The following is a 24,914-nucleotide window of genomic DNA, read 5'->3' as shown; positions in this document are numbered from 1 at the left end:
TTAACAGTGGGCAGGGAAAGAGAAGAGGGTGAAAAACCATTATGTATGTCACTTGGAGCAACCTGCAAGGTGAGTGAGGCTAAAACTCAATAATCAGAAAGACTCGGATCTCATGGCGAATACACTTTAATATGTTTTTTTCCAGGATCTAATATACAAATGCAAAGGTAGTAAAGTGCTCTTCCTGTGCAAACTTGGATGAAATATATCAAAGTCAACTTTCTGTATTTTATTCAAATAATCCTCAAGAGCAGCCTGGAAAAGAAAGGGATATTATTATTATTATTATTATTATTATTATTATTACTAAAGTGAAAGGACAAGAGATTAACAGCAGCAACAGATTAAATGTCCATTTATAGTGATCAGTAAAAGGTAAAGGTAAAGGGACCCCTGACCATTAGGTCCAGTCGTGACTGACTCTGGGGTTGCAGCGCTCATCTTGCTTTACTGGCCGAGGGAGCCGGCATACAGCTTCCGGGTCATGTGGCCAGCATGACTAAGCCACTTCTGGCGAACCAGAGCAGCACACGGAAACGGCATTTACCTTCCCGCCGGAGCTATTTATCTACTTGCACTTTGACGTGCTTTCGAACTGCTAGGTTGGCAGGAGCAGGGACCAGGCAATGGGAGCTCACCCCGTCGCAGGAATTCGAACTGCCAACCTTCTGATCGGCAACTCCTAGGCTCTGTGGTTTAACCCACAGTGCCACCCACATAGTGATCAGAACCAAATACTTTTCTTCCTCCACCACCCCTCCTGGTTTTCTGTCCTACCCAATATGTTTTGCTGGGCATCCACTGAGTATGCTCAGTCTTCATGGGGATTTTTTTTGTCTCCGTTCCGCCTTCTTTAGTTTCCCCACACCCCAAAGAGATTTTGTACTTTTGCAAACTCTGGGATACACAAAGCCTGTGGTTTCCTCCCTCTTGTGCAAAAGTGGTGCCATTCTTGTTACAAAACCAACAGCACCCACAGCCCGAGCATTGGCTATGGAGAGAATGACGCTATCAGAAGCAGCACTGCAGAACACATCAAACTCCTATGTGCATCTAAGAAACAGGAGCTCTGAATTTCAAAGAACGCCTTGGGAACACTTGGGAGGGAACAGAGCCACCCAGATTACAAGCAGCAGCCCACCCTTTCTTGAAGTATTCAGGGAGAGATCCATATTGCCCATTGCTGATCCAAGCTATTTTCAAGGGGGTAAAAATGCAGTAGCCCCACTTACGGTATAGAGAAAGGCAGGAAATGCTTTAACAGGAACATTCTTCCTGAAGGACCTAGCCTGCAGACAGACAGAAAAAGCACGTTAGATTTCAAGAGGCAATTCAAAATACTGAGCATACCGCAAGATTTTTCATGAACTGGGCACTGTCATGCCACGCACAATCAGGTTTATCATGTACATCAAAATGTAACAGCAGACCTGGGAAAACACGCCACAGTCCCTGCAAAATCTAACTGTGCTTCTTTACACTCTCTGTAACCTTTTGACTGCCAGAAACATGATCCTGTAGATTTTCCCTCTTCTCTGGGCTATGCCATCACTATAGAAACACAGGAAGTTGTTGCACACCATTAGAACATCGAGCTCAGTATTGTTTACACTGAAAACAGTTCTCCAGGCTTTCAGCCCAGACACTGAGGTCCAGCGCCTAGGGCCTTCTGATGGCGAGAGGTGAGGTTACAGGGAACCAGGCAGAGGGCCTTCTTGGTAGTGGCGCCCACCCTGTGGAACACACTCCCATCAGATGTCAGATAAACAACAATACGACTTTTAGAAGACATCAGAAGGCAGCCCTGTAAAGGGAAGTTTTTAATGTATTTTAAATTTTTGCAGGAAGCTGCCCAGAATGGCTGAGGCATCCCAGTCAGATGGGCAGCATATAGATAATATTTTTTTTATTATTTCAGGCAGGGGTCCTTCACAGCAGTAGCTGGGAATATCAGGAACTGAACCTGGGACCTCCTGTATGCAAAGCGGATGCTCTGAGCTACATCCCGCTCATCTAACAACAACAGTTTATTTCTATTAGTGCTGTGGTGACAATCCAAGCTTTGAACAATGAAACAGACCAATGTCTGATCCATGCATGATCAAAGTTGTTGACTCACAGTCTTAACTGTTGCTGGATGTAAAAGGAAGTTTTATATTGTATTAATGCAATGGTCATCACAAAAAAACATGACCAAGAACTGCACTACAGTGGTACCTCAGGTTAAGTACTTAATTCGTTCCGGAGGTCCGTTCTTAACCTGAAACTGTTCTTAACCTGAAGCACCACTTTAGCTAATGGGGCCTCCTGCTGCTGCCGCGCCGCCGGAGCCCCCAACTCAGTGTTCTCATCCTGAAGCAAAGTTCTTAACCTGAAGCACTATTTCTGAGTTAGCGGAGTCTTTAACCTGAAGCGCATGTAACCTGAAGTGTATGTAACCTGAAGCGTATGTAACCTGAAGCGTATTTAGCTAGAGGTACTACTGTACTCTCAAGCTCTAACTGAGGACCAACCACCAAACACTTTTGCTTTATTTGGAGTTGCCTTGAAGGTTTACAACCAAAACAAGTATATGTTTCACACATCAGCTGCAACCCAGGTGTAAGACGAGCACATTAAGTAATGCAATAAGACAGAGGTACCATTTGCCCCCAACTCAGTGGCTCAGGTAAGTAACCAACTCCAACACACCCACTAGGCCAAGCTGAAAAGAGCACGGCATTTTCTCCTTAAGTGCCCATCTTGCAAGACTGACAGAAGCAGCCAAATGTCAGGGCAAAAGAGCATAGCCATAATACTGCATGCTCTCTCCCATGCTCCAATGGATGCTGGACAGGAGAGCATACAGAGGCTTCACAGCACTGCATTGCTATTTCTGTGCTGGAACACAGAAGAAGACTATTTCAGCTGTCCAGGCAGCTGAAGAAGCATGAATGACTAGGTTGTGGTGTGTGGGCAGGAAGGATATGCTACAGGCAACAAGATATGCAACAAACAACAAGAAAGAGTGGGAAGCAACTGGCAGAGCAATGGACACCATAGATTATTTGCATGGCTGTAGTAAATATTTCAGTGTCATTTGGATTGCAAGTGCATATATATATATTTCCACCAATCCCTTAAACAAAATCTTAATATCAAATAGCAATGACTTGATTGGTTTCTAAGAATCCCTTTATAGGCCAAGTTCTCCAACAACAGGAATATTTAACATGTCAAAGCTAAAAGACGGCCAATCATTACTGTCATTGATAAAGCGCCATCAAAAAGACTACGTCCGAGCCCCAAGGAATTCACAGAAATCAAACTGCTCAAGCATCCCTAGTCAATTTGCCATTTCCAATATTGTTATATTTGTTTGGGATAAAGTATTGTTAACTGCTTTGGCCTCCCCCCCCCACCCCATTTTTTAAATATATTTTTTGAGGAAAAACTAGTGTAAAGAGATCAAATGAAATTAATACCATACTTTTCCATGTATAAGACTATGTTTTTTAATCAAAAATCATGTTCAAAATTAGGGGTCGTCTTATACATGGGTAGTGCATTGTGGGGCTGTGGGATTGGCTGCTGCTGCGAGTTGGAGATTGTTATTGGTGGCTGCTGCAAGGGCTGTTGTTGATTGGCTGTTGCTGTGTCAAATGAGTGGGCCTTTTGCTGCTTTTTCGGCATTAGGACGGAGGATAGGTTGCTTTGTCGATGCTCGCGAGCAGCATTGTCGGTCTGGCAGGTGAATGATTTCCCCCTAAAAAATGCTCAACAACTCTGCCCTCCAAAAATACACGGGGCGTGTTATACAGTGGTATCTCGGGTTACAGATGCTTCAGGTTACCGACATTTCAGGTTCCAGACTCTGCTAACCCAGAAATAGTACCTCGGGTTAAGAACTTTACCTCAGGAACAGAAATTGCAAACCAGCGACGCGGCGGCAGCAGGAAGCCCCATTAGCTAAAGTGATACCTCAGGTTAAGAACAGTTTCAGGTTAAGAACAGACCTCCAGAACGAATTAAGTTCTTAACCCGAGGTACCACTGTACACAGAAAAGTATGGTAGTTAACTGAATTTGAAGGTCTGGCAGAGAGCACATTATTTCACTTTGCAAACATAGATGGGTGTTAATCAATCAAGAGACACACAGAACTAAATCAGGATGCTAACAGGAGTTACAACATTTCCCAGGGTTAAGTCTGCAATTCTGAGGACATCAAACTGAAAGAAAATCCAAATCATCTTAGACAGAAGGTTCATTTTGCCCTCTGCTGGCCATAAATGAAGATTCACTAGAACAGCAACTTTCATCAAGCTTTGCTGGCACCCATCAATTTAGTTCAATTTGCATTTACAACAGTCAATAATTTCATCCCGGTTACAGCTCAGTATATTCCCTGAAAATACAGTCCAATCTTGCCTGTGTTACCAGAAACATGAACTGACCCTTCAAAGCTCACTCACTGTAAATCATTTTTTTCATCCATTCCCAACAGAATTAATAAATATCCTTTATGTATTATGGATTATACCTAGCTATCGCCTTTGTCTGTGTTGGTGGGTGGGGAACAGGGCTGGGACGAGAGAGGATGCCAATTTATTTAATGGTTTGCTGAGAAAAGAGCCTTCGTCCAACTGCGGAATCGGCAGCAGAGCAGCTTGCAAGTGGAGACGGGGGCATCCAACAAAAGTGCCAGCTGATTCTTCAACAAAAGGCCCTGTCCACAGCGCATCGCATTACTGTCAAACAGGACAAGCAGAGACCGCAGAACAAAAAGAAATGGGCCTCGTGGTTTGGGCTATGCTGCTCCTTCCCTTTTGCTGTGTTTTGCCTCGCTCAGTTTGCCACTCGTTATATCGAGTGTTAATGACAGCGCAGGCACCAAGAGGGGCTCGAGAAAGCCCATGCCTCTTTCCTTTGGCTTCACAAAACCTGAAAGTGACAGCACTAATCAGGGAGACCACCTGGGCTGAACTGCAAGACAGCACCAGCTGCTAGCAGAAGGAGGTTTTCGGAGGCATCCCCGGGAAAAGTATCTGAGCAGATGTCACTTCTGCAGGGGCCAAGTTACAGGCCGTCTTGCTCGTGCTTTTAAAAACATGTAATTATACTGGGCATTTATAATTTTGAAGGGAAAGCATCCATGGGGGCCCTGATCTGGAACAAAGCCATCCATCAAAAATCTCTTGAGCCACACACCCCCAACCCAACTGCTATTTGCCCCTAAAGGGGTTGTTTCCAGCAAAACAGCACCTCTGGGAACAAACAGCAGTCAGGGAGGGGACTATTTCCCCCAGGTTACTTGAATACTCTGAATTGGGGCTCGAAGGCTGTTTTTTCTTCAGATGGAAGTGGCTCACTTAAACACTGGGACTCAGCTATACGGATGCAAATAAAACATTTAAAATGTGCTGTAAAGTGCAATATACAAATGTGACCCTAGATGGCGACAGTGAGCTACGCCAAATTCAACGAGAAAAGCAGTTTTTCAGAGCGTTTTTATATGTGTGTGGATTCCATCACACTTTTTTAAAAGCATGAACATTTATTTATGAAAATATTTCCATGGCGCCCTATCATAAAATATAGAATATCATAAAATATTCATATAAGACTTCTGATCACATTCAAAGCTCATTTTCCAGTCCCATCCTAGGCAAACAGGGTGGGAGCCACCAACAACCAAAGGCTATACCGTCGACCATCAAAATGCTGGATGCTACGAAAGTCTAAAGGGAGGAATTGTTTTGCACAGTCATTGTTTACAATAATATTCTTACAGAGATATCAGGGAAAAGGGCAGAAACTCACGTGCTCCAGATGTACGTGTGCCTGACTGGCAATGTCATATATTACATCCCTCATTTTCTTCTCCTGATTACGCCTGATGAAATCCTCTTGCGAAACACCATGCTAATACACCAGGAAGGGGGTGAGGAGGAGAAAACATCACAAGTTAGAAACATTTCTGGTAAATAAATTAGGAATGGCCAGCCTACACAATTGCAGCACAATTATCATTTTTAATTTGGCACTTTAAATCACATCATGTCAGCACATGATCCCATATTCTTCCTCCCTCATGAAACATCCCTAGGCTTTGCATACCCTGTACAGAAATATCATTCTACCTGCTTCTGGTCAGGCAAAAACAGCAAAGGATAAATAAATGCTTCAAGGCACTAGTCAGCCACCATTGTTTAAAGAGAGGGGGCATTTGACAGAGGAAGTGGGGCAGCCTGATGGCTGTGTGGCCTAGTGCAGGGACGTCCAACTTCCAAAAGACTGCGATTTACTCACAGAAAAAATCCTGGCAGTGATCTGCCGCTTTTTGGGGGGTTCAGGTCAAAGTTGCTGACCTTTTTTTAGAGGGGCAGGTCTAAAATGTTGAGCTTTTAGGAGGAAAAAGGGAAAAGTTGCTCACCAAAATATTGATCAGGAAGCAAACAGCCTCACAGTGAAAACTCCATCTAGCATCAGGTGTGAATCGAGGATGGGGGGGGGGCAGGGCCAGATCCTCTTTTTCCCCCGAAAAGGAAAAAGAGCCTGCGATTGACCACGATCGACTCAAACCTCCCGGGGATCAACCAGTCGATCATGGTCGACCGATTGGACATCCCTGGCCTAGTGGGCCCAATTCAAAGCATTAGCACTAACATATAACACCCTAAACAGCTTGGGAACAGAGTGCCTTCCCCAGTATTAACCATCTTGGATCAACAGGTGAGGCCTTCTGGGGTTGCCCTGCTGCTGTTGTCCCATGACAGGAACTTCTCAGTACAGTGGTACCTGAGGTTAAGAACTTAATTTGTTCCGGAGGTCCGTTCTTAACCTGAAACTGTTCTTAACCCGAGGTACCACTTTAGCTAATGGGGCCTCCTGCTGCCACCGCACCGCACCGTTGCTGCGCGATTTCTGTTCTCATCCTGAAGCAAAGTTCTTAACCCGAGGTACTATTTCTGGGTTAGCGGAGTCTGTAACCTGAAGCATCTGTAACCCAAGGTACCACTGTAGTGGTTCCTCACTTGCGGCATTGCCTACCCTGGTGAGGCCCATCTGTCTTACCCATTGTTGACTTTCAGGGGGAATTTAAAAACATATTCATTTACTCAGGTATCTGATGGCTGAAAGGCATGGTTCCTGACAGCCGCTGGCTGAGAGAATGTGATTGTTTTAAAACTGTTCTTGGAACATTTTTAATGGTACTGTTTCAGTGGTGTGTTTGGGCTGTTTGGGAAGAAGGGTGGGATATAAATTGAATTATTATTAATAATAAACATGAGCCAGTCACTCCAAGAAACAAGCCAAACCTCCCCACCCTCAAGTGTAAGTTACAAGAGAGGCTTCCTGTTACCCCGTGTCTCACTGTGACGGAGGCCAGTTGTGTATTTAACAAAGCACCTGGCTGCTGCAGGAAACTAAGGAATTCCATTCAGGCAAGTGAGTGGGTTGACAGAGAAGGGACAGACTATTCTATCCCTCCTGCATGGCCAGCATGGAAACTGGCAGGGTAGGGTGCATGATCCATCTCTCTTCCACAAGCCCTTTGGGTACAAGTCGCTTTGAAATCTAGCCTACTAAGAGGCTACCAGCCCACATTCCTGGCTGGACTGCAGAGACAGCAGCTCCCCTTCCTCCATGGCCTTTTAGCAAACTAGGGGGTGGGAACTGCAGGCAACTGTGGGCTCTTCATTGTACTAGGCCAGTGGTTCCCCATTGCTGTGGACTCCCTGTTTTTCAAAGGCCAAGCCACAGACCCTCCCTTTTGAAAATGTCAATATCTCCAAGGTAGTTTCTTGTTATGTGAATGGTGCCACAGTACACACCATTTTACTAGGCAAGCCAAACCACATATTTAACTGAAAGTGGCACATATTGCCACCCTGTTTCCCCCTGCTTTCCCTTCCTCTGTAGTTTTCCTGTGTCAAATTTTAGGTTGTAAGCTCCTCAAGAATAGGTACGTTGGTAGAGAGGTTCAATTATGGGAACAGGTTATAGCTTAGGAGTAGAGTATTTGATTCCCATGTGGAAGGATCCAGTTTCAGCTTCTGGCCTAGGTAGGGCTTGGGGATACCCGTCCATAACTCTGGAGAGTCGCTGCCAGTCAGTGTAGGCAATATCAAACTAGATGGACCATTGGCCTGACTCAGTATAAAGCAGCTTCCCATTGCTGGAGGGAGTACTACCTATTCCACACAGAATTTCTTCCCTCTCAACAGGTAACACTGCACTCCACAGGAATCAGCAACGTATCAAGAAGCAATTTGTTCCAAAGATTAGGTAAAAGGGCTTTCAGTTATTTCCTGCTCATTATCAGAACAGAGTCGAGCCACATGCCTGAGAGAAGCCCTTTCAAGAAAGGAGTGATACAGGAATGCCCTGATCAAATATAGACGCTGTTACAGTAGCACATGTCATCTTAAGGGTGAAACTTAATTTTTGCAAATTTCTTCAGTGAGGGGTCTTAAAAATATGCTTTTGGTTGTCGGGAATTCAAATCTATTATCTTTGTGACTGGACAGCATTTAGTGTGTTAAGTCTATGTTTGATTAAGAAGCAAATAAACTGCTCTCAGAAAGCCAAAAAAAATTAATTTTATCTTCTGAAAGTGGCAGGTAATGTAAAATATAATATAGAAACAAAAAATAATATTAATCTATACTTCCACTGAAATGAGGCTGCATTTTAAGTTGTATTTTAATCCTGTTTTTAAGTTGTATTTTAATCAATTGTTTTTATACCTGATGCTAGCCGCCCTGAGCCCGGTCTCGGTTGGGGAGGGCGGGGTATAAATAATTTTTTTTATTATTATTACTATAACTGCAAGTACTTGGCAATCATTTTTAATTATTTTTAATGCAATTTTATGTGCATTTTATTTACCAAGCAAAACTGAATTATATTAATGTAACCAAAATATATTTTGGATTCCCAAGTGATGTTACAAACTTTCTAACACCTCTCATTGTTGGAATGTGAAAGCTGAAAAATTCAAGAAGCCCTACTGTTAGAGTCTGGAGGGGGGAAATGCAGTTGTGATTACTGCTATGAGTTTGGATCCCAGCTGTATCGCCTTACCAGCATACATATGTCCATGGGCAGAAACACCTTCCCTCTGCTGGCATTGAAGGGAGTGGCTCTTAAGCAGGTTACAATGCCTTGCGCTTTCCCGATGTGACTGGCAGCGTGGTCGGCATGTAGGTCCTTCACACCTGTCCTTGCAGAAACAGAAGATCAAAACCACCCTGTGAATGAAATCCTGAGCAGAGCTACTGGAAGGCATGCACATTCAGCCCAGTTGCAAAGCTAAGCAGGGTCCAATATGGTTTGAACCAGGATGAGAGACCACAGGTTGAGATTCCTGCATTGCAGGCGGTTGGACCAGATGACCCCCGGGATCCCTTAAAACTCTACCATTTTGTGATTCTGTATTCCACCTCACCCAGTGGGGACTTACACACGATTAGCTGCAAAGCACAACTCAAGCCACAAGCAATTTTAAAACAGTAGCTGTCCGAGGACAGAACTGCACGTTATAGGGCAAACACAAGGTTTCCCATTCTACGTTTGTTTAGTGGGAGCTGGGGATCATTTATTAGGAAGTTCAGTGGGGAGCAATGTTCAGCTGTTCCCTCACCCAGCAATTCTGCCATACAAAGGATGCACCCTTTGCAAGATCTAAGCAAATGCAGGTTTGGAAAATTGTGTTTACCAAGGTGGCGTGCAATCCCACTACTGGCAAAGTAGCACGGCTTGGGGACAGATCACATGCTTTGTATGCAGGAGGTCCCAGGATTAATTTCTGGTAGCTCAGACTAAAAAGATCAGATGGCAGATGATGGGAGAGGCCTTTGCCCAAGGCCCTGGACAGCTGCTGCCCATCAGAATAGAAACTTGGGTCTCCAGCTGTTGTTGGAGCACCTCCCATCATCCTTGACCACTGGTCCTGCTAGCCAGGGATGACAGGAGTTGTAGTTCAACAACAGCTGGAGACTCAAATTTGGGAAACCCTGGAATAGACAATACTGAGTCAGATGGGCAAATCTCATTTCAGCATTAATATTAGAATATTTTCAACACAAAGAAAGAATCTCATTTTGTATTGATAGTAAATACTAGGGCTAGTCTCCAAAGACTGCCCTTAAGACCTGATAGTAAAGACTAAACGTTTTAACCCAATGCTTGATTTACCACTGTACTGGGCAATGCCTAGGACAATGGTAGGCTCATAAGCCAAGAGCTCAACCCCTTCCTTTGCTAATTTTTTTCTACACAAAACAGCAGGAATTGGGTTCTCTGTGTAAGCAATGAGAAATATGAGTGCCTACGAGACAACTGAAAAATTATGAGTGAGGTGGCTCCAAAAGCAGAGGCTGAATTCGCTGTACCATATTTCTCTCGTGCTAACTGCAACTGTTGTGATTATAGTGCTGTGTGAAATTGCAAGCGTCAACACCAAGTCTATATATAAGCCAATTTTTCAAACAATGCTGAAATGCCTCACAAGCCTTATATCCGCACCATATATCTAAAGCACATGGCTTGCCCCAGAGAATGCTGGGAACTGTAGTTTGTTAGGGTGCTGGGACTTGTAAGCTACAGTCCCCAGGATTCTGCACCCATTGATAAAAGGCTATTGACAGACAAGGTAACTAAAGAGGCGCTTACCAAGCATTTCCAACGTCAGATAAAGGATAGCGCTTTGGGTGTTTTCAGCATATGCTTCAAGCTCACCGATATCCCGATAGGCTCTATCATCCATATTTTTTTCCTAGGAGTTTGAAAACAGAAAGCAAAACCTGTCTCCTAACACGGGGCTAAGTTGATTGAATGAATTGCTGGTATCAAAGCAAACTCTCATCACAGAAAAATAGCAAATAGAGAGCAACAAACCACAATCCCTGCTTCAGACGAAATGGGAAGTCAAGGCTTCCTGGTTCGTTTTATCCTGTTCATTACAGGAGAGAAGCAGAACAGGAGCAAACAGGCAGTGTGCACCCAGCGTGCTGCTCATTCCCAATAAACATCACAATACGCCAAGAAGTTTGGCTTGTCGTTATGTATGAACACAGCCATGGTTTGAGGCTGGCTTAATTTGAAACTAACCATAGCTCTCACTGCAGTTTAGGGCTCCCGGGGGAGGGGGGGAAATAATGGGTTGTATCCAGTGTTGCCTAACAGAGTTCCAATTGCACAACAGGACTTCTCCCAACCCTCTAGAGCAGTGGTTCCCAACCTTTTTTTGGCCATGCCCCACCTAAGCATCTCCAAAATCCTGGTGCTCTCCCCATGACATATAATTTTTATTATTCAAAAAATGAACTCCTATTCACGTGGAGGAAGCCTAAAAGGACATTAGCTTGGTCTAAACAAGCTTCCAAATTGCCCCCCTTAAAAATCAAATTGCCCCCCTGTGGGGCGTGTGCCACACATTGGGAACCAGAGCTCCAGAGCAAATTTGGAGGATGTGAGGTGTGGGGAAGGGATGTTCCATTGCACAAGTGGAAAAGCAGCGCTGGATACAACGCAGTGACTGTAACTCAAGTGTAAATATGCTCATAGTATAATGAAAAATCCTGTATGAAAACTTTATTCCTATATGGAGGGGGGTATTTTGTTTCCCACAGGCTTTCTGGGCAGAGAATCAAGTAGAAGAAAAGCTCACATAGATGAACATTTTAAATGGGGAAAAACCTTACCCTTTCATCAATAATCTTCATAAGCCACCTTTTGGTTAACTTTTGCCTCTTGATTGCCTGGAAATGATGGAACACAATGTAATTATTTGAGAACAAGGAAAAGCCAAACCAGAATATAGTTAGGTCAGAACAAAGAGCACATGGGGAAAGAGCAATATTGACAATACCAGCTTTTATTAGAAGGTCATATTTTATTTGCATGTTGTTTTGTTCTCATGTGTCTTAAAACTACTGATTTATATAAAGTTCCCTTTCCATCATCATATCATATAAATCAGCCACTAAATAAAGGATTGTTTCTTTAAAAAAAGAAGAAAAAGCCAAACCTTCCCCCATAATCCTATTTACTCCAGAGAGACATCTTGAACTCATCAGGTTTTCTGCCAGATGCGTAGTTTAAGTTGGGATTTTAACATTAAGATCCAAGCTAATTTAGAGAAAGAATGGAGAGTGAAAGCATGGGCTGAAACAACTCTCTTGCTCATCAGTGATAGCACCTGAGTGAACTATCAATTATGACAATAAGAGATAAATATCAGAAGTATTGATTATTGCACCACAAACTGCTGGTGAATGCCAACTAAGACATTAAAGAGACACATGCTATGAGCATCCATGTTCACCTCTGTGAAAGAAGATAGACTCTAACATAATACTGCTGTCATGTTATGTTGTTTCTATTTGTTTTAACTGGCATATATTTTAAGACGTTTTAAAATCATTGTTTACGCTGTGGCCATTGGAGCTTAATTTTATGGAGTAAAAGGTAAAGGTAAAGGATCCCTGACAGTTAAGTCCAGTCAGTCGCACACGACTGTAAGGTTGAGGCACTCATCTCGCTTTACTGGCCGAGGGCGCTGGCAACTGCCCACAGACAGTTTTTCTGGGTCATGTGGCCAGCATGACTAAGCCGCTTCTGGCAAAACCAGAGCAGCACACGGAAACGCCGTTTACCTTCCCGCTGGGTAATACCTTTATCTATTTATCTACTTGCACTTTGACGTGCTTTTGAACTGCTAGGTTGGCAGGAGCTGGGACCGAGCAACAGGAGTTCACCCCATTGAGGGGATTCGAACCACCAACCTTCCGATCGGCAAGCCCTAGGCTCAGTGGTTTAGACCACAGCGCCACCCGCATCCTGCATAGTTTTATGGCATCCCCTAAATCTGCTCCGGAGGGTTGAACGAACCCCCAAACATATTCAGGGGGTGTGCTGGGAGAGGAAGTTCTGCTGTGTAGTGAAAACTGCTTGCACTAGCAGAACTGCTTAGCTGGGTATCACCCACGGATGTTATTTTATTCTGTAGTTAATATTGTAAGCCACCTTGGATGAGCGATGCCCAGCAAAGGAGGGAAGTAGATACTTTTATAAATAAAAAACAGACTTGGGGGTAGGGAGAGAAACCATTTATCTTGGGCTCACCGCAAGTTGCATATGAAAATCAGGAATCCCAGGGAGTTGCAGAAAGGGTATCCTGTCCCCTCCACGTTTCTCTTTACAACCCCATCACTAGAAGGCAAGTTAATTTGCTATGTGCTGTATTATTATAATCTGCTTTAAGATGCCTTGGAGATGATTTGATCAAAAGGCTAAGTATAAATCTTGAAAATAAATGCTGGGAATGACACAATAAAGACTGGCAAGCAGATAGATTGTTTTTATTTTTTAAAAATCATGTATGTGCCAGAAAAACGCGAATTACACCCAATTTAGAAGTGTATGAGGTCTGGTACGCCAACCAGCTTGGAGGAAGAATTGGCCCCACTGCACAGTAAATACTTTGACTAAACAATAAAATTCTTATCAATAACACATGCCGAGTAGCAAAAATATGGTGCGCAATCTGTGCAGCAGCAGAAGAAATGTTAATTGCTTGAATAACACCACTCTTCCGAGAGACTCTCTTCCCTCTCTGACTCACAAAAGAATAAAGTTATGACTCATCTATAAGGGGCACTCAGAAAAACAAGTCTGGACAAGTCCATAGCAAAAAAAGAAAAAAGAAAAGTATAGTAAACAAGCTGTACTGGACTTGGAAAGGGAATCAGGGAACAAGAGCCAAGCTCACGAGGAAGCCACTGAAAAGGAACTTGGCAAAATTATTCACGTCCCTTCCTGGAGGGAGACACCAAGGACTGGAGAGAACAATAAGCACTCTGCCATCTGTTGAAACGTGTACACTAATACACGGCGGGATGGCACATGCAGCAGCCTGGTATAGTGGTTAGAGTGTTGGATTAGAACAAGAAAGATCCAGGTTTGAGTCCCTACTCGGCCATGACCATGGGCCACTCACCGTCTCTCAGCCTAATGTATTTTTTCAAAAAACAACACCAAAAACCATTATTTATATTTTTCAGATATATACCGGTACATTTCAATGATTTTAGAATCATTTTGACATTTTAAAACTTGCCTTCCTTCCCCCTATTTCTGTGGTTCCTTAAATTTATTTTTTAATATCTTCTATCCAAATAATGCAAATAATCCAAATTAACTTTTCTTACTCATTTATTTATCTTCTTTAAATATATACCCTTATGTAACTGCAGGTTATAACAGTAATCCTGCCAGTGTTTTTATGTTTAAAAAATTATCTGTAAATATTCAATAAACCATTTCCAGTCTTTTATAAAAAGTTTGTTATCTTGATTTCTTATTCTTCCGGTAAGTTTTGCCATTTCTGCATACTGTGGTACCTCAGGTTAAATACGCTTCAGGTTACATACGCTTCAGGTTACAGACTCTGCTAACCCAGAAATAGTGCTTCAGGTTAAGAACTTTGCTTCAGGATGAGAACAGAAATTGTGCTCTGGCGGCGCAGCAGCAGCAGGAGGCCCCATTAGCTAAAGTGGTGCTTCAGGTTAAGAACAGTTTCAGGTTAAGAACGGACTTCTGGAACAAATTAAGTACTTAACCTGAGGTACCACTGTATCCATAAGTTTGGGTATCTCAGCCCAATCTACTACCTCATATGGTTCTTGTCTGCATAAAAGGGGAGGGATACTTATGTACCGGAGATCTTTAGAGAAAGGGAAGGGGTTTAATTAGGGAGGGGGTGTCCCTCTTCAACCAGGCCTTTGGGGTTACTGTTCTGTTGCTTCTGTTTTGACTATTTATTTGTGCCTTTACCTTGTTTTTATCTTGCAAACAGCCCTGAGATCTTCTGATGACAGGCAATATATAAATTTAATAAACAGATAAATAAGAGGTGGGGGGGGGAGTGGTTGCTCTGGAAATGCCTTCTCTGAAAATTAATCCACATTCCTCTCCAGGGTCAACCTTTGCTGGGAAGCAGGGAAGAAACACTTTTATACTTTTCAAGAGTACTCTGCTGATTGGCCAAACCCTCCTCATATGAACAACTGACCCTTTGCACCCCTTTAAACAAAAGGGTGTACTTAAAAATAAAATCAAGATTAATGGACAGACAGATAAGCATTCACACTAAAAGACAGGAAGTCTGCCAGAAGCATTGCGGGAAACCCAAGACTAACGCCTGATTTGCTGAGATATATGTGCCATTTCAGTTGTGGAGCCAAGCTCACCTTGTAGTTGAGGGACACAATACAACATCTTTTTTCACACCACATCTGCCTTTACCCGCAAAATAGTATGGAAACTTGAATATCTAGCCAATAAAAGCATTCTACACTGAAGATTTGATCACTCTTACAGATTTGATTATTCTTCTATTATTCTTGACTTTAATACCATTACATACATTTAAAAAGCAATACGGCCAGCTTATATAGTAATTGATTTCTAGCACAACATTGGATTTAAAACACTGTATATTGACATCTAAAATAGTTTACTAGGAAGCAAGTTTCATCTTCTTTAAAAACAACAACAACTGGGTGACTGTCAATAAAGAATGCTTAGAAATACAGCCTTAATCTACTCCTGAAATGCACTAGGTGGAGGTCACATTGATTTCAATGGAATACATTCACATCTATGTTTTGTAATTTGGTTGCAAAAGCCATAGCTCTATGGCAAACCACAGGCAACAGGGCCCTAGGTATCCTGGTATCCCCAGGTAGGACTGGGAAAGATTTCTGTCTGAAGACCCTCATGAATTGCTGTCACTATGGTGACAGAGGGTGGCGCTGTGGGTAAAACCTCAGTGCCTAGGACTTGCCGATCGTATGGTCGGCGGTTCGAATCCCCGCGGCGGGGTGAGCTCCCGTCTTTCGGTCCCAGCTCCTGCCCACCTAGCAGTTCGAAAGCACCCCTAAGTGCAAGTAGATAAATAGGGACCGCTTTATAGCGGGAAGGTAAACGGCGTTTCCGTGTGCTGCGCTGGTGCTGGCTCGCAAGAGCAGCTTCGTCACGCTGGCCACGTGACCTGGAAGTGTCTTCGGACAGCGCCGGCTCCCGGCCTCTTAAGTGAGATGAGCGCACAACCCTAGAGTCGGACACGACTGGCCCGTACGGGCAGGGGTACCTTTACCTTTACCTTTATGGTGTTACAATGGTCTGGCTTGGCAGAAGGCAGTTTTTTTGCTGTTCCTCTGAAATTTCTGGGAATCACATTGGGGGGGGAAACTAAGCCAGCCTTTGGGAAGGGCATTCTGCTCACCAATGACATTCACCACTGATGAGTGGATTTGCGAGCATCTAGACATCAACAGAAGTGTGCCTACCTGAGTTGATTCATAACAGAATGGAGCACAGCAATGCATTCACATTGTCTCCTTGGCTATTTCCCCTCAAGATCAGCAGGTGATTTCGTGGAGAGCTGCTTAACTTTTAATCTACTTTGCTTAAACCAGATGAAGCACTCTGCAGATTTCCTAAATTGGGGTATCTAACTTTTTTCGGCCTGATAACATCATTGTCCCATTGCAACCCCTCTGGGGCAGATGCTAGCAGCGAGTGTGGCCACACCGCACTCTCACACATGCAAGCACACATCAAAGCAGACACACACCAAACAGAGCATTCACTGAGCAGCAGAGGAACGGGTGGTGTGGTGGTGGTGGTAGTAGCATTTTACTTCACATCACAGCCCTGGGCTGGGTGGAAAGGTTTTAAACCATCCTGCTAAGCCCCATGGAATTACCCACCAGCCCCTGACCCAATTTACCATTTTGGCCCTGAACAAAGCACCTCTCCTCTACCTGCTGCCATCGAGAGCAGATTGAAGGGCTCCAGAAAGAAGAAATTGCACCCCAACCTGCGGCAAATGATTCCTTGCTGTTTCCCAGGGCTCTCAATGACGGAAGGTAGGCGTGAGGTGGGGGACTTCATTCAGCACTGCCAATGCCACCATTGGCTTGGTGGGCCTGGATATGGCTTGTGGGCCAGTGGTTCACTGCCCTTGATTTAGATGCTTGAAATAAAGCAGGCCCAGGGTATCTGACTGAAGAATGCTGAGCTTGACAGGTCAGTTATAATGCCTGGCCTAATCTTCCCATGACTTTCCAATGCAAGGAAATACCAAAATTCCCACTCAGAGGCAAACCACAGCTGTGCTTGTATTTCCTCTTTAAAACATCTGCATCACCTTGAATTCAAACTGCTTAGACCAAGTGCATCAAAAATGGCTGGTTTGCCAGAATGGCAGATGAAGGTGATGGACTACATGGAATTGGCAGAAATGACCGGCAGAATCCGAGACCAGGGAGAAGAGTCGGTGGAAGAAGATTGGAAGAAATTTAAAGACTATCTACAGAAATATTGTAAAATTAATGAAGGATAGAATGATGTTGGATAGTAATTAAGGGGTTTCCAGCTGTAATGCTTTAAGAGAATATGAAAAAAGGGTTATAAATGGGTTAAAATTTAATGGTAAGGATTTGCTGAACCAATAATTTGAAGTGGGATACAAAGGAGGGAGGTATGAGGAGGTCCTGGAAATAAGTTAAAGGAAAATAAGTGACAGAAAATATGTGTCTTTTTCTTAAACTGTCTTTATTTTGTATTTTTCTTTTTTCTTTTTTTCTTTTTTAACTGTATTATTTTAAAAAACCTCAATAAATATTTTTTTTAAAAAAACCAAACATGGCTGGTTTGCCAACAGCATGTCCCAAGAGATTAAAAGAATGGCGAACACATGTGAATTGTAGTACACATATATACTTCTTACCTTCCACAGCTCTACGGCAACTGGTTGTTGTGGTGGGTTGTCATGATACATGTCTTCCACAGCCTGCCTCCAAAACTGTATTCTCATCAAGCCGATTGTCTTCTGAGTTACGGATTCTTTAATCTGGAACAGCAGCAACGTTATGTTGGTAGTGAATAATGCTGCAATTTATTGATCTTAAAATAATCAAGCCAACATTTCTTTCTTTGCATATACCCAATTCCTTGAGTGCCACCTGCTACATTTATTCACCGTACAATCAAGCTGGCTATCAGCACTGCACAAAACAAAGATTTTAGACATTACAAAGGGACAGTCAACATGGTGCCGTCCAGATGTTGTGAACTCCGACTCGCAGTCAGAATGGCCAATGGGAATTGTGGTCCACAACATCTGGGTGACATCATGTAGGCTACTCTTGCTGCAGCCACTCAAAGAGATGTGGGGTACATTATGGAAAGTTCACTGAACAGATCAATGTAACATGGAACTGGAAAAAAGGCAAATTTAAATGTCACTTTTTAAAAAAAGGATTCAACATTTTACTAATGTATCATTTAATACCTGCCTGGGCTAGTTCTACATTGAAGGCCCTCAGAGCAAAAGCAGAGCGACGGCACTCTGCAGGCAACAGTAACGAACAGAGGAACCCTTCATAGTCACGTTTCCTAGAGAGGAAAACAAAAATAGATAAAAGCATTATGTTCTGTCACAAGCTCATTTAAACAAAAGTGGAGTAAATACAAACTGTCCCCAGTTCAGGGAATGCATGATGCAATTTCAAGCACTCTTCCTGTCAAGGCCACCCACACATACATTAGCAAACAAACCCCCTGTGGGAGAATTTGTGGTTTAAACTTAGAACCCATGGAGATGTTTGCAGTTATATTCCTCATCCGACCACTCCGGCCTAGAATACTACCATTCACTCAACCCTTGGGAATACAGGGAAGAGGTTTTATACCAAAGGAGACTACTGGTCCATTTAACTTATTATTGACTACACTGACCAGCAGCAGCATTCCACGGTTTCAAGGAGGAGTCTATTTCAACCCTACCTGGAGATGCTGGGAATTGGACCTGGGAGCTTTTGCACGAAAAACATATGCTCCTCTTTCAATCCCTAGACTGGCTTCCCTTTCAGTCCAGGGGCCAGCAGAAACTCTTTGTTCTTACAGTATCTCAATACAGTGGTACCCCGCAAGACGAACGCCTCGCAAGATGAAAAACTCGCAAAACGAAAGGTTTTTTCGTTTTCGAGTTGCCTCGCAAGACAAATTTCCCTATGGGCTTGCTTCGCAAAACGAAGCTTGCCCCGGGGACAGCGGGTCTTCTCTTTTGAAGCAAGGGGCGGCGGGGAGATCGCTTCTCCCCACCGCGCCTTGCTTCAAAAGAGGTCCGGGGGCAGCGGGAGCGCTTCCCGCTGCCTCTGGACCTCTTTTGAAGCAAGGGGCGGTGGGGAGAAGCGATCTCCCCGTGCTCCGAAGCCGGGCGGGGGGTGGGAACACCTGCCCCAGCCACCCCGCTTCGGAACGCTGCTCCGAAGCGGGGTGGGGGGGCGGGAGGACCTGCCCCAGCCGCCGGGCTTCGTAGCGCTGCTGCGAAGCCGGGCGGGGGGGTGGGAACACCTTCTGAAGGCGGGCGGGGGGCGAAAGTCTTTGTCCCCCCCGCCTGCCTTCCCAGGGGCTTTTAAATCGCCCTGGACAGCGGAGAAGTCCTCCGCTGTCCGGGGCGATTTTAAAATGCCGCCCGCCAGCATTTTAAGATCGCCCGAACAGCGGAGAAGTCCTCCGCTGTCCCAGGGTTTTTTAAAATGCTGGGGGTGAGAAGAAAAGCCCTTGTCCCCCCCCCCAGCCTTCAGAAGAGGTCCGGGGACAGACTGTCCCCGGACCTGGTCTGAAGGCGGTTTCCCTAGGAACGCATTAATTGATTTTCAATGCATTCCTATGGGAAACCGTGCATCGCAAGACAAAAAAACCGCAAGACGAAGAGACTTGCGGAACGAATTAATTTCGTCTTGCGAGGCACCACTGTACAGTCCTATCCCAATATAATGCTGCCGAAAACCTTTGCTCCTGCTCTTTCAGCATTGAAAAAACATTCTTCTCCCAGTTACCTCTGCTTCCTTCTCCCTTTTCTGTCTCCCCTGTATCAGTTTTCAGACTGGAAGTTCCATAGGGCAGGAACCTCTTGTGCTCTATAAAAGGAGCAGTGCACACTAGTAGTAGACTTTTACACTACGAATGCTTAACTCTGGGCTGCAGTGCTATGCAACGTCAGGGGTTCCCAATACTATAAAAAATCAGCGGTGTGACAGGATTGGGCATTTTCCTCTCACTCCATAATTATTTCCATCATGGTTTGGGGAATCACTTGAAAGCACATCATGCACCACTGAACTAGCAATACTGGTTTTCTAGTTGTAGAGAACCACTAAAAAGCAGCAACAGCAGCAGCAGAGGTCATATACCAGGGATCTCCAACCAGCAGATCGTGATCTACTGGTAGATCCCCAGCTGATCCTGGTAGATTACAGGATCCTTATTGTGTACAAAAAGTTATGGGGGGAAGCTAAAAAAAACTCTGTGCAATCCTCGCCCCCAAAAGCTCAATAATTCTGGGCATTTCCCTCCTAAAAAAAACAATTCTGGGCAATCCATCCACCCCACGCACGCTCCTCCTTCCTCCAATGACAACGGGTAGATCACTGCCAGTTTTTTTATACTGGGAGTAGATCACAGTCTCTTGGGAGCTGGACATGCCTGTCATATACAATTCCTCTACCTGCAGTATGGAGTGATGGCAGTTCATTCTACCACTTCAGCACTGAAGCCTCCTGACTTTCGCAACATGAGACAGAACAGCAAAATGGCTCAAGGCCACTAGACCCCAAAGTCAAGGTGAATAATCCAAGGCTGCCCAAGTAATTTTGGCAGCCAAGCTGGAAAATTCCACAAACACCTCCCCCAGGGAGTAAAACTACTATAACAATCAATTACGTAAGTAGCAACTTGCTTCACCCTAAATCAGCCAGCCTCAAGCCAGCCTTTTGCAATCTCATTCTGCTGTACGTGTTTTGAAAACTTTGATTCTAGAGAAAAGCTGTGCCTGCCTTTGTTCATAAGAACATAGGAAGCTGTTTCTTTCTGAGTCAGGATTTCGTTCCAGGGTCTTGCAGCCCTACCTGGAGACGCTGTGGATTGAATTCGGGACCTTCTGCATGCAAGGCAGATGGCTCTACCACTGAGATACTCCCCTTCTCTATCAATCTCACTGTCTGGTAGGTTAGTTCAGATGCAGGATCCACCAGAGAGCAAAGAGCTTCTGATAAGGCTCCTCACAGAGCAACAAACTTTATTAAATGACTTCTGGAGTAAGGATTATGGTGTCATACAAGTACGGGGGAAACCCAGTTTCAGATCTCCACTTAGCCATGGAGCTCAGTAAGTGAGCTTGGGCCAGTCAGCAGCAGCTGCCAGGCTAACCCAACTCACAAAGTTGTTCCAAGGCAGCCATCGCCAACCTGCTGCCCTCCAGATGTTGACCCTGAACTGGGCCCAACAGCTCACTAACAGCCAGCACATTGCTTTCGAAGGTGAGCATAACATGATCCCCCATATTGCTGTCCAACACAATGCATGGGCAGAGACAGGATTCTGTACCAGCTACAGCTTCTTGGCTGCTTTTAAAAAGGAGGCCTGCATAAAGTGCATTCGTTGGCCTAATCCAACTGGAAGGTTAACACAGCTTAGGCGGGCAGACAGTGTGGCCTAATGGTTAGAGTGTCAGACTACGACCCGGAGAAGCCCAGGGTTCAAATCCCCCCTCTGCCATGAAGCTGGCTGGGTGACCTTGAGCCTGCCACTGGCTCTCAGAATCGTTGTGAAGATTAAAGGAGAAGCGGACAGAACCATGTTCCCCCACCTTTCGCTCCTGGGAGAGAAAAAATAGAAAATAAACATTAACTCCCACCAGGCCCAGCCAGCACATCCGGAAGGCACCAGGCTGGATAAAATTGGGGTGGGTTGGAGGGGTAGACACCATGTGCTCCACTAGAGGTGACCCCCAAGGAGGGAATGTACACGGGTCTCCCTCTTTTCACACGATCGCAGCCCAAGGTCGAAAACCCTCCCGGGGCCACCGAGCCGCGCCGAATGCGCTGCACATATCATATGCACCAACAGCACACATGCACCAACATATCATCGCAGCGTCTCAAAAATAATCCGAGCCGCGAGTAGGAGGAATCTGGGCGGGGAAAAGCTCTTTGCAGCGACTCACCGCAGCAGCTCCATGCAGTAGCGCTCGCCTTCCCCTGCCCCCGACTGGTGAGAGGCAGCGGCCACAGCCGGCGCGCCCCCTCCGCAGGCGGCGGGGCAGAGCAGCCGGCTGCGGCCTGCGAGCGGACCTCGGAGCTGCCAGGCGGAGGGAGACGGGCGCAGCCCTCGGCCCAGAGCCGCCGCCGCGACTGCAGCCACGGCCGCCGCCATTCTGCTCAGGCCCCGCCCCGCCTGTCAATCAGAGCGGGATTCTCCCGGGCCTTCTCCTCGCGCCGACCAATCCGACACTCCGCTGGGCAGCTCCGCCCCCTCCTGTTCTCCAGACTAAGTCCCGCCCTTCGCTGCTTTACGTACTTAAAGGGCCGGATTCCTACCACCGCCTCCACCTCGCGAAAAGCTGCAGTGCGTTCTTGTGCATGACTCCGCAAAGGTTAATTCCTGTCGTGCTGTGTCCCACGGGACTTATTCCAGGTAAATGCATCTAGAGTGGCAGCCGTAGGCTACCCACCTGCGAGCGCTGAACTCAGTGGGCTTACCTCTGAGTAGACATGCAAAACATAGGATTGCGCTGCTAAAGGATTGGCGTCACATTTCTGTTGATTTCATAAAATTTATGCGCCGTTTGACTGTTAAAAAAAGAAACCAGCCTCAAAGTGGTTTACAAAAAGATAAAACAATACCATCGAGATAAACTTACAGTTATACTTTAAAATATGCAGAAGTTAAAATGCAAAAGCAGGTTAAAATCACCTCAACTTTCTAAGGGTCTGGGTAGGCTTGTCTAAACAGGAATGTTTTAGCAGGTGCCTAAAAGAGTACAATGAAGAGACTCCTGTTTGATCTCAATAGGCAGGGAGTTCCAAAGTGTAGGCACAGCTGCATTAGGGTAAAGGTAAAGGACCCCTGCATGGTTAAGTCCAGTCAAAGGCGACTATGGGGTGCGGCACTCATCTAGCTTTGAGGCCGAGGGAGCCGGCGTTTGTCCACAGACAGCTTTCCGGGTCATGTGGCCAGCATGACTAAACCCCTTCTGGTGCAGTGGGACACCGTGACGGAAGCCAGAGTGCATGGAAACGCCATTTACCTTCCCACCGGAGCGGTACCTATTTATCTACTTGCACTGGCATGCTTTCGAACTGCTATGTTGGCAGGAGCTGGGGCAGAACAACAGGAGCTCACCCTGTCACAGGGATTTGAACCGCTGACCTCCTGATCGGCAAGCCCAAGAGGCTCAGTGGTTTAGGCCACAGTGCCACCTGCGTCCCACCGGGTGTCCCACATTCTGCGTCACAGGTGCATTAAACGATCAAGTTCTTACAAATGTGGAACAGGTATTATGTGGCAGCTGTAGGAGTGCCGGTTCTGCCAATTGCTGCAGTTGTGTGGGTGCATATAGGATTGTTATCGCATGGGTAAACTGGTCCCAAGTTGTTAAGAGCTTTATATACTAATAGTTACACCTTGAACCTGGCCCAGTAGCAAATTGGCAAACAGATCAGATCTCTGAGCATGGGTGTTATACACTGACAAGGCCTCATTCCTGTCAGCGGTTGTCCTGTGGCAGTCAGTTCCAATTGCAGCTTCCGGATCAAGTACAAGGGAAGCCCCACATAGAGCTCATTGCAGTAATCCAGTAACCAACGCATGAACTAGTGCGGCAAGGTTTTCCTGGCCCAGGAATGGCTGTAAGCTGTCGAACCAGCCACAGTTGGTCAAAGGCACTATTTGAGCCTCCAGTGACAGAGCTGGATTCAGAAGCACCCCTAGACTGCAAACCTGCCCCTTCCAGGGTTGGCAGCTGACCAGTTTCTCAGAGACAGGAGCTACTCATCCGCAGTGGAATCAGATGTTAGCATTCTCCCAACTCCCTACTGAATTTAGCTAATCTCCGAATGTATCCAGTTGCCAATGTGCTTGCTAAGAACTCCTGATCTTATTTTCCATGTTCCATACTAAATTTTCCACGTTACATTTAACATGCACACATCAGACATTGCAATCCTTTGCATGTCTTTTGGAAGTTAGCTCCACTGAATTCAATGGGACATACTCCACTCCTGTGTAGACATGCATAGGGGCTGCACTATTAAACAAAGGATGGACACTGAATTATTTTTCTTTATATTAAAGTAAAACTATTCCTAAATTCACCTTATTTCAATAAATTGAGAAGGGCTGTAAAATGATAATAGTGGCATAACATTCCTCTTGTCATCAGTTGCTGCTTCCTGCATGTCACAGAATGTTCCTGTCAGTTTATTCTAAGTATATTAACTGCCCACACACATCACAGGGGGTGATATAAGACTTCCCAGCAGTGCTCCAGAAAACAATTATTCCAATGGATGGCATGTGTGCTATATTGCAAAGGTGTATGAGCAGCATGGATAAAGGAATGACATTTACGTACTACTGCCCAAAGTAAATTTTGGACCAAACCCAACCAAATCGTTCATTCCTGCCATCAGAACACAGTCGAAAGATTCATGTTAGATTTAATGTATGTTGGCCCCAAGCTAATGCATAAAAATAAAGTGCACCTCAATTTAAGCCTTGAGACACCTCAAATCAAACATCCCCTTTCAGATATCTTAGCACAGCCTTCTCCAACTTGGTGCCCTCCGGATGTTTTGAGCATGCTGGCTGGGCCTCGTGGAGCTGTAGTCCAAACCATCTGAAGGGTCCCAGGTTTGAGAAGACTGCGCTAGCACTTCTTCCAGCTTAAAGCTTCATCATTTTATTTTATGTATTCAACTTATAAGTTGCCTCATGGAAAATATTCTCTACCTGACCTACACAGTAAAACAGACAAAATTAAAACAAACCATGCAACATCTCCATAAAACCATA

The 24,914-nt window shown here is 45.0% G+C and overlaps 1 protein-coding gene and 2 long non-coding RNA genes across 4 annotated transcripts in view; 1 reads left to right on the top strand and 2 right to left on the bottom strand.

Moving 5' to 3' along the window:
• Positions 1–110: 110 nt before the first annotated feature.
• NDUFAF6 (NADH:ubiquinone oxidoreductase complex assembly factor 6) lies at positions 111–22,284 on the bottom strand. Of its 2 annotated transcripts, none has more exons than XM_081204988.1 (9): positions 22,066–22,284; positions 18,353–18,452; positions 17,785–17,907; positions 11,690–11,746; positions 10,659–10,761; positions 9,069–9,202; positions 5,802–5,903; positions 1,233–1,289; positions 111–255 (listed from the first exon to the last, which is right to left on the bottom strand). In XM_081204988.1, the coding sequence occupies exons 1-9, from the start codon at positions 22,272–22,274 to the stop codon at positions 127–129; spliced, it is 1,014 nt and encodes a 337-aa protein (XP_081061114.1). In that variant the 5' UTR covers positions 22,275–22,284; the 3' UTR covers positions 111–126. The 2 variants fall into 2 exon arrangements, with proteins under 2 accessions (XP_081061114.1, XP_081061115.1); XM_081204989.1 differs by having other exon boundaries at positions 18,349–18,452; positions 22,066–22,094.
• LOC308593218 lies at positions 1,836–5,794 on the bottom strand. Its single transcript, XR_014010861.1, has 2 exons — positions 2,481–5,794; positions 1,836–2,200 (listed from the first exon to the last, which is right to left on the bottom strand). It is a non-coding gene; the product is annotated as an uncharacterized lncRNA (long non-coding RNA).
• Positions 22,285–22,432: 148 nt separating the features above from the next.
• Positions 22,433–24,914, top strand: part of LOC308593133 — a 37,864-nt gene continuing 35,382 nt past the window's right edge. The window contains exon 1 of the long non-coding RNA XR_014010766.1: positions 22,433–22,535. This is a non-coding gene — a long non-coding RNA (uncharacterized lncRNA). The remainder of the gene's footprint in view (positions 22,536–24,914) is intronic.

Source organism: Podarcis bocagei, assembly GCF_964188305.1.
Source record: "Podarcis bocagei genome assembly, chromosome: 8".
In the NCBI taxonomy this organism is placed as follows: domain Eukaryota; kingdom Metazoa; phylum Chordata; class Lepidosauria; order Squamata; family Lacertidae; genus Podarcis; species Podarcis bocagei.
Note: the sequence above shows the minus strand (reverse complement) of the source record. Positions and strands in the feature narration are given on the sequence as shown.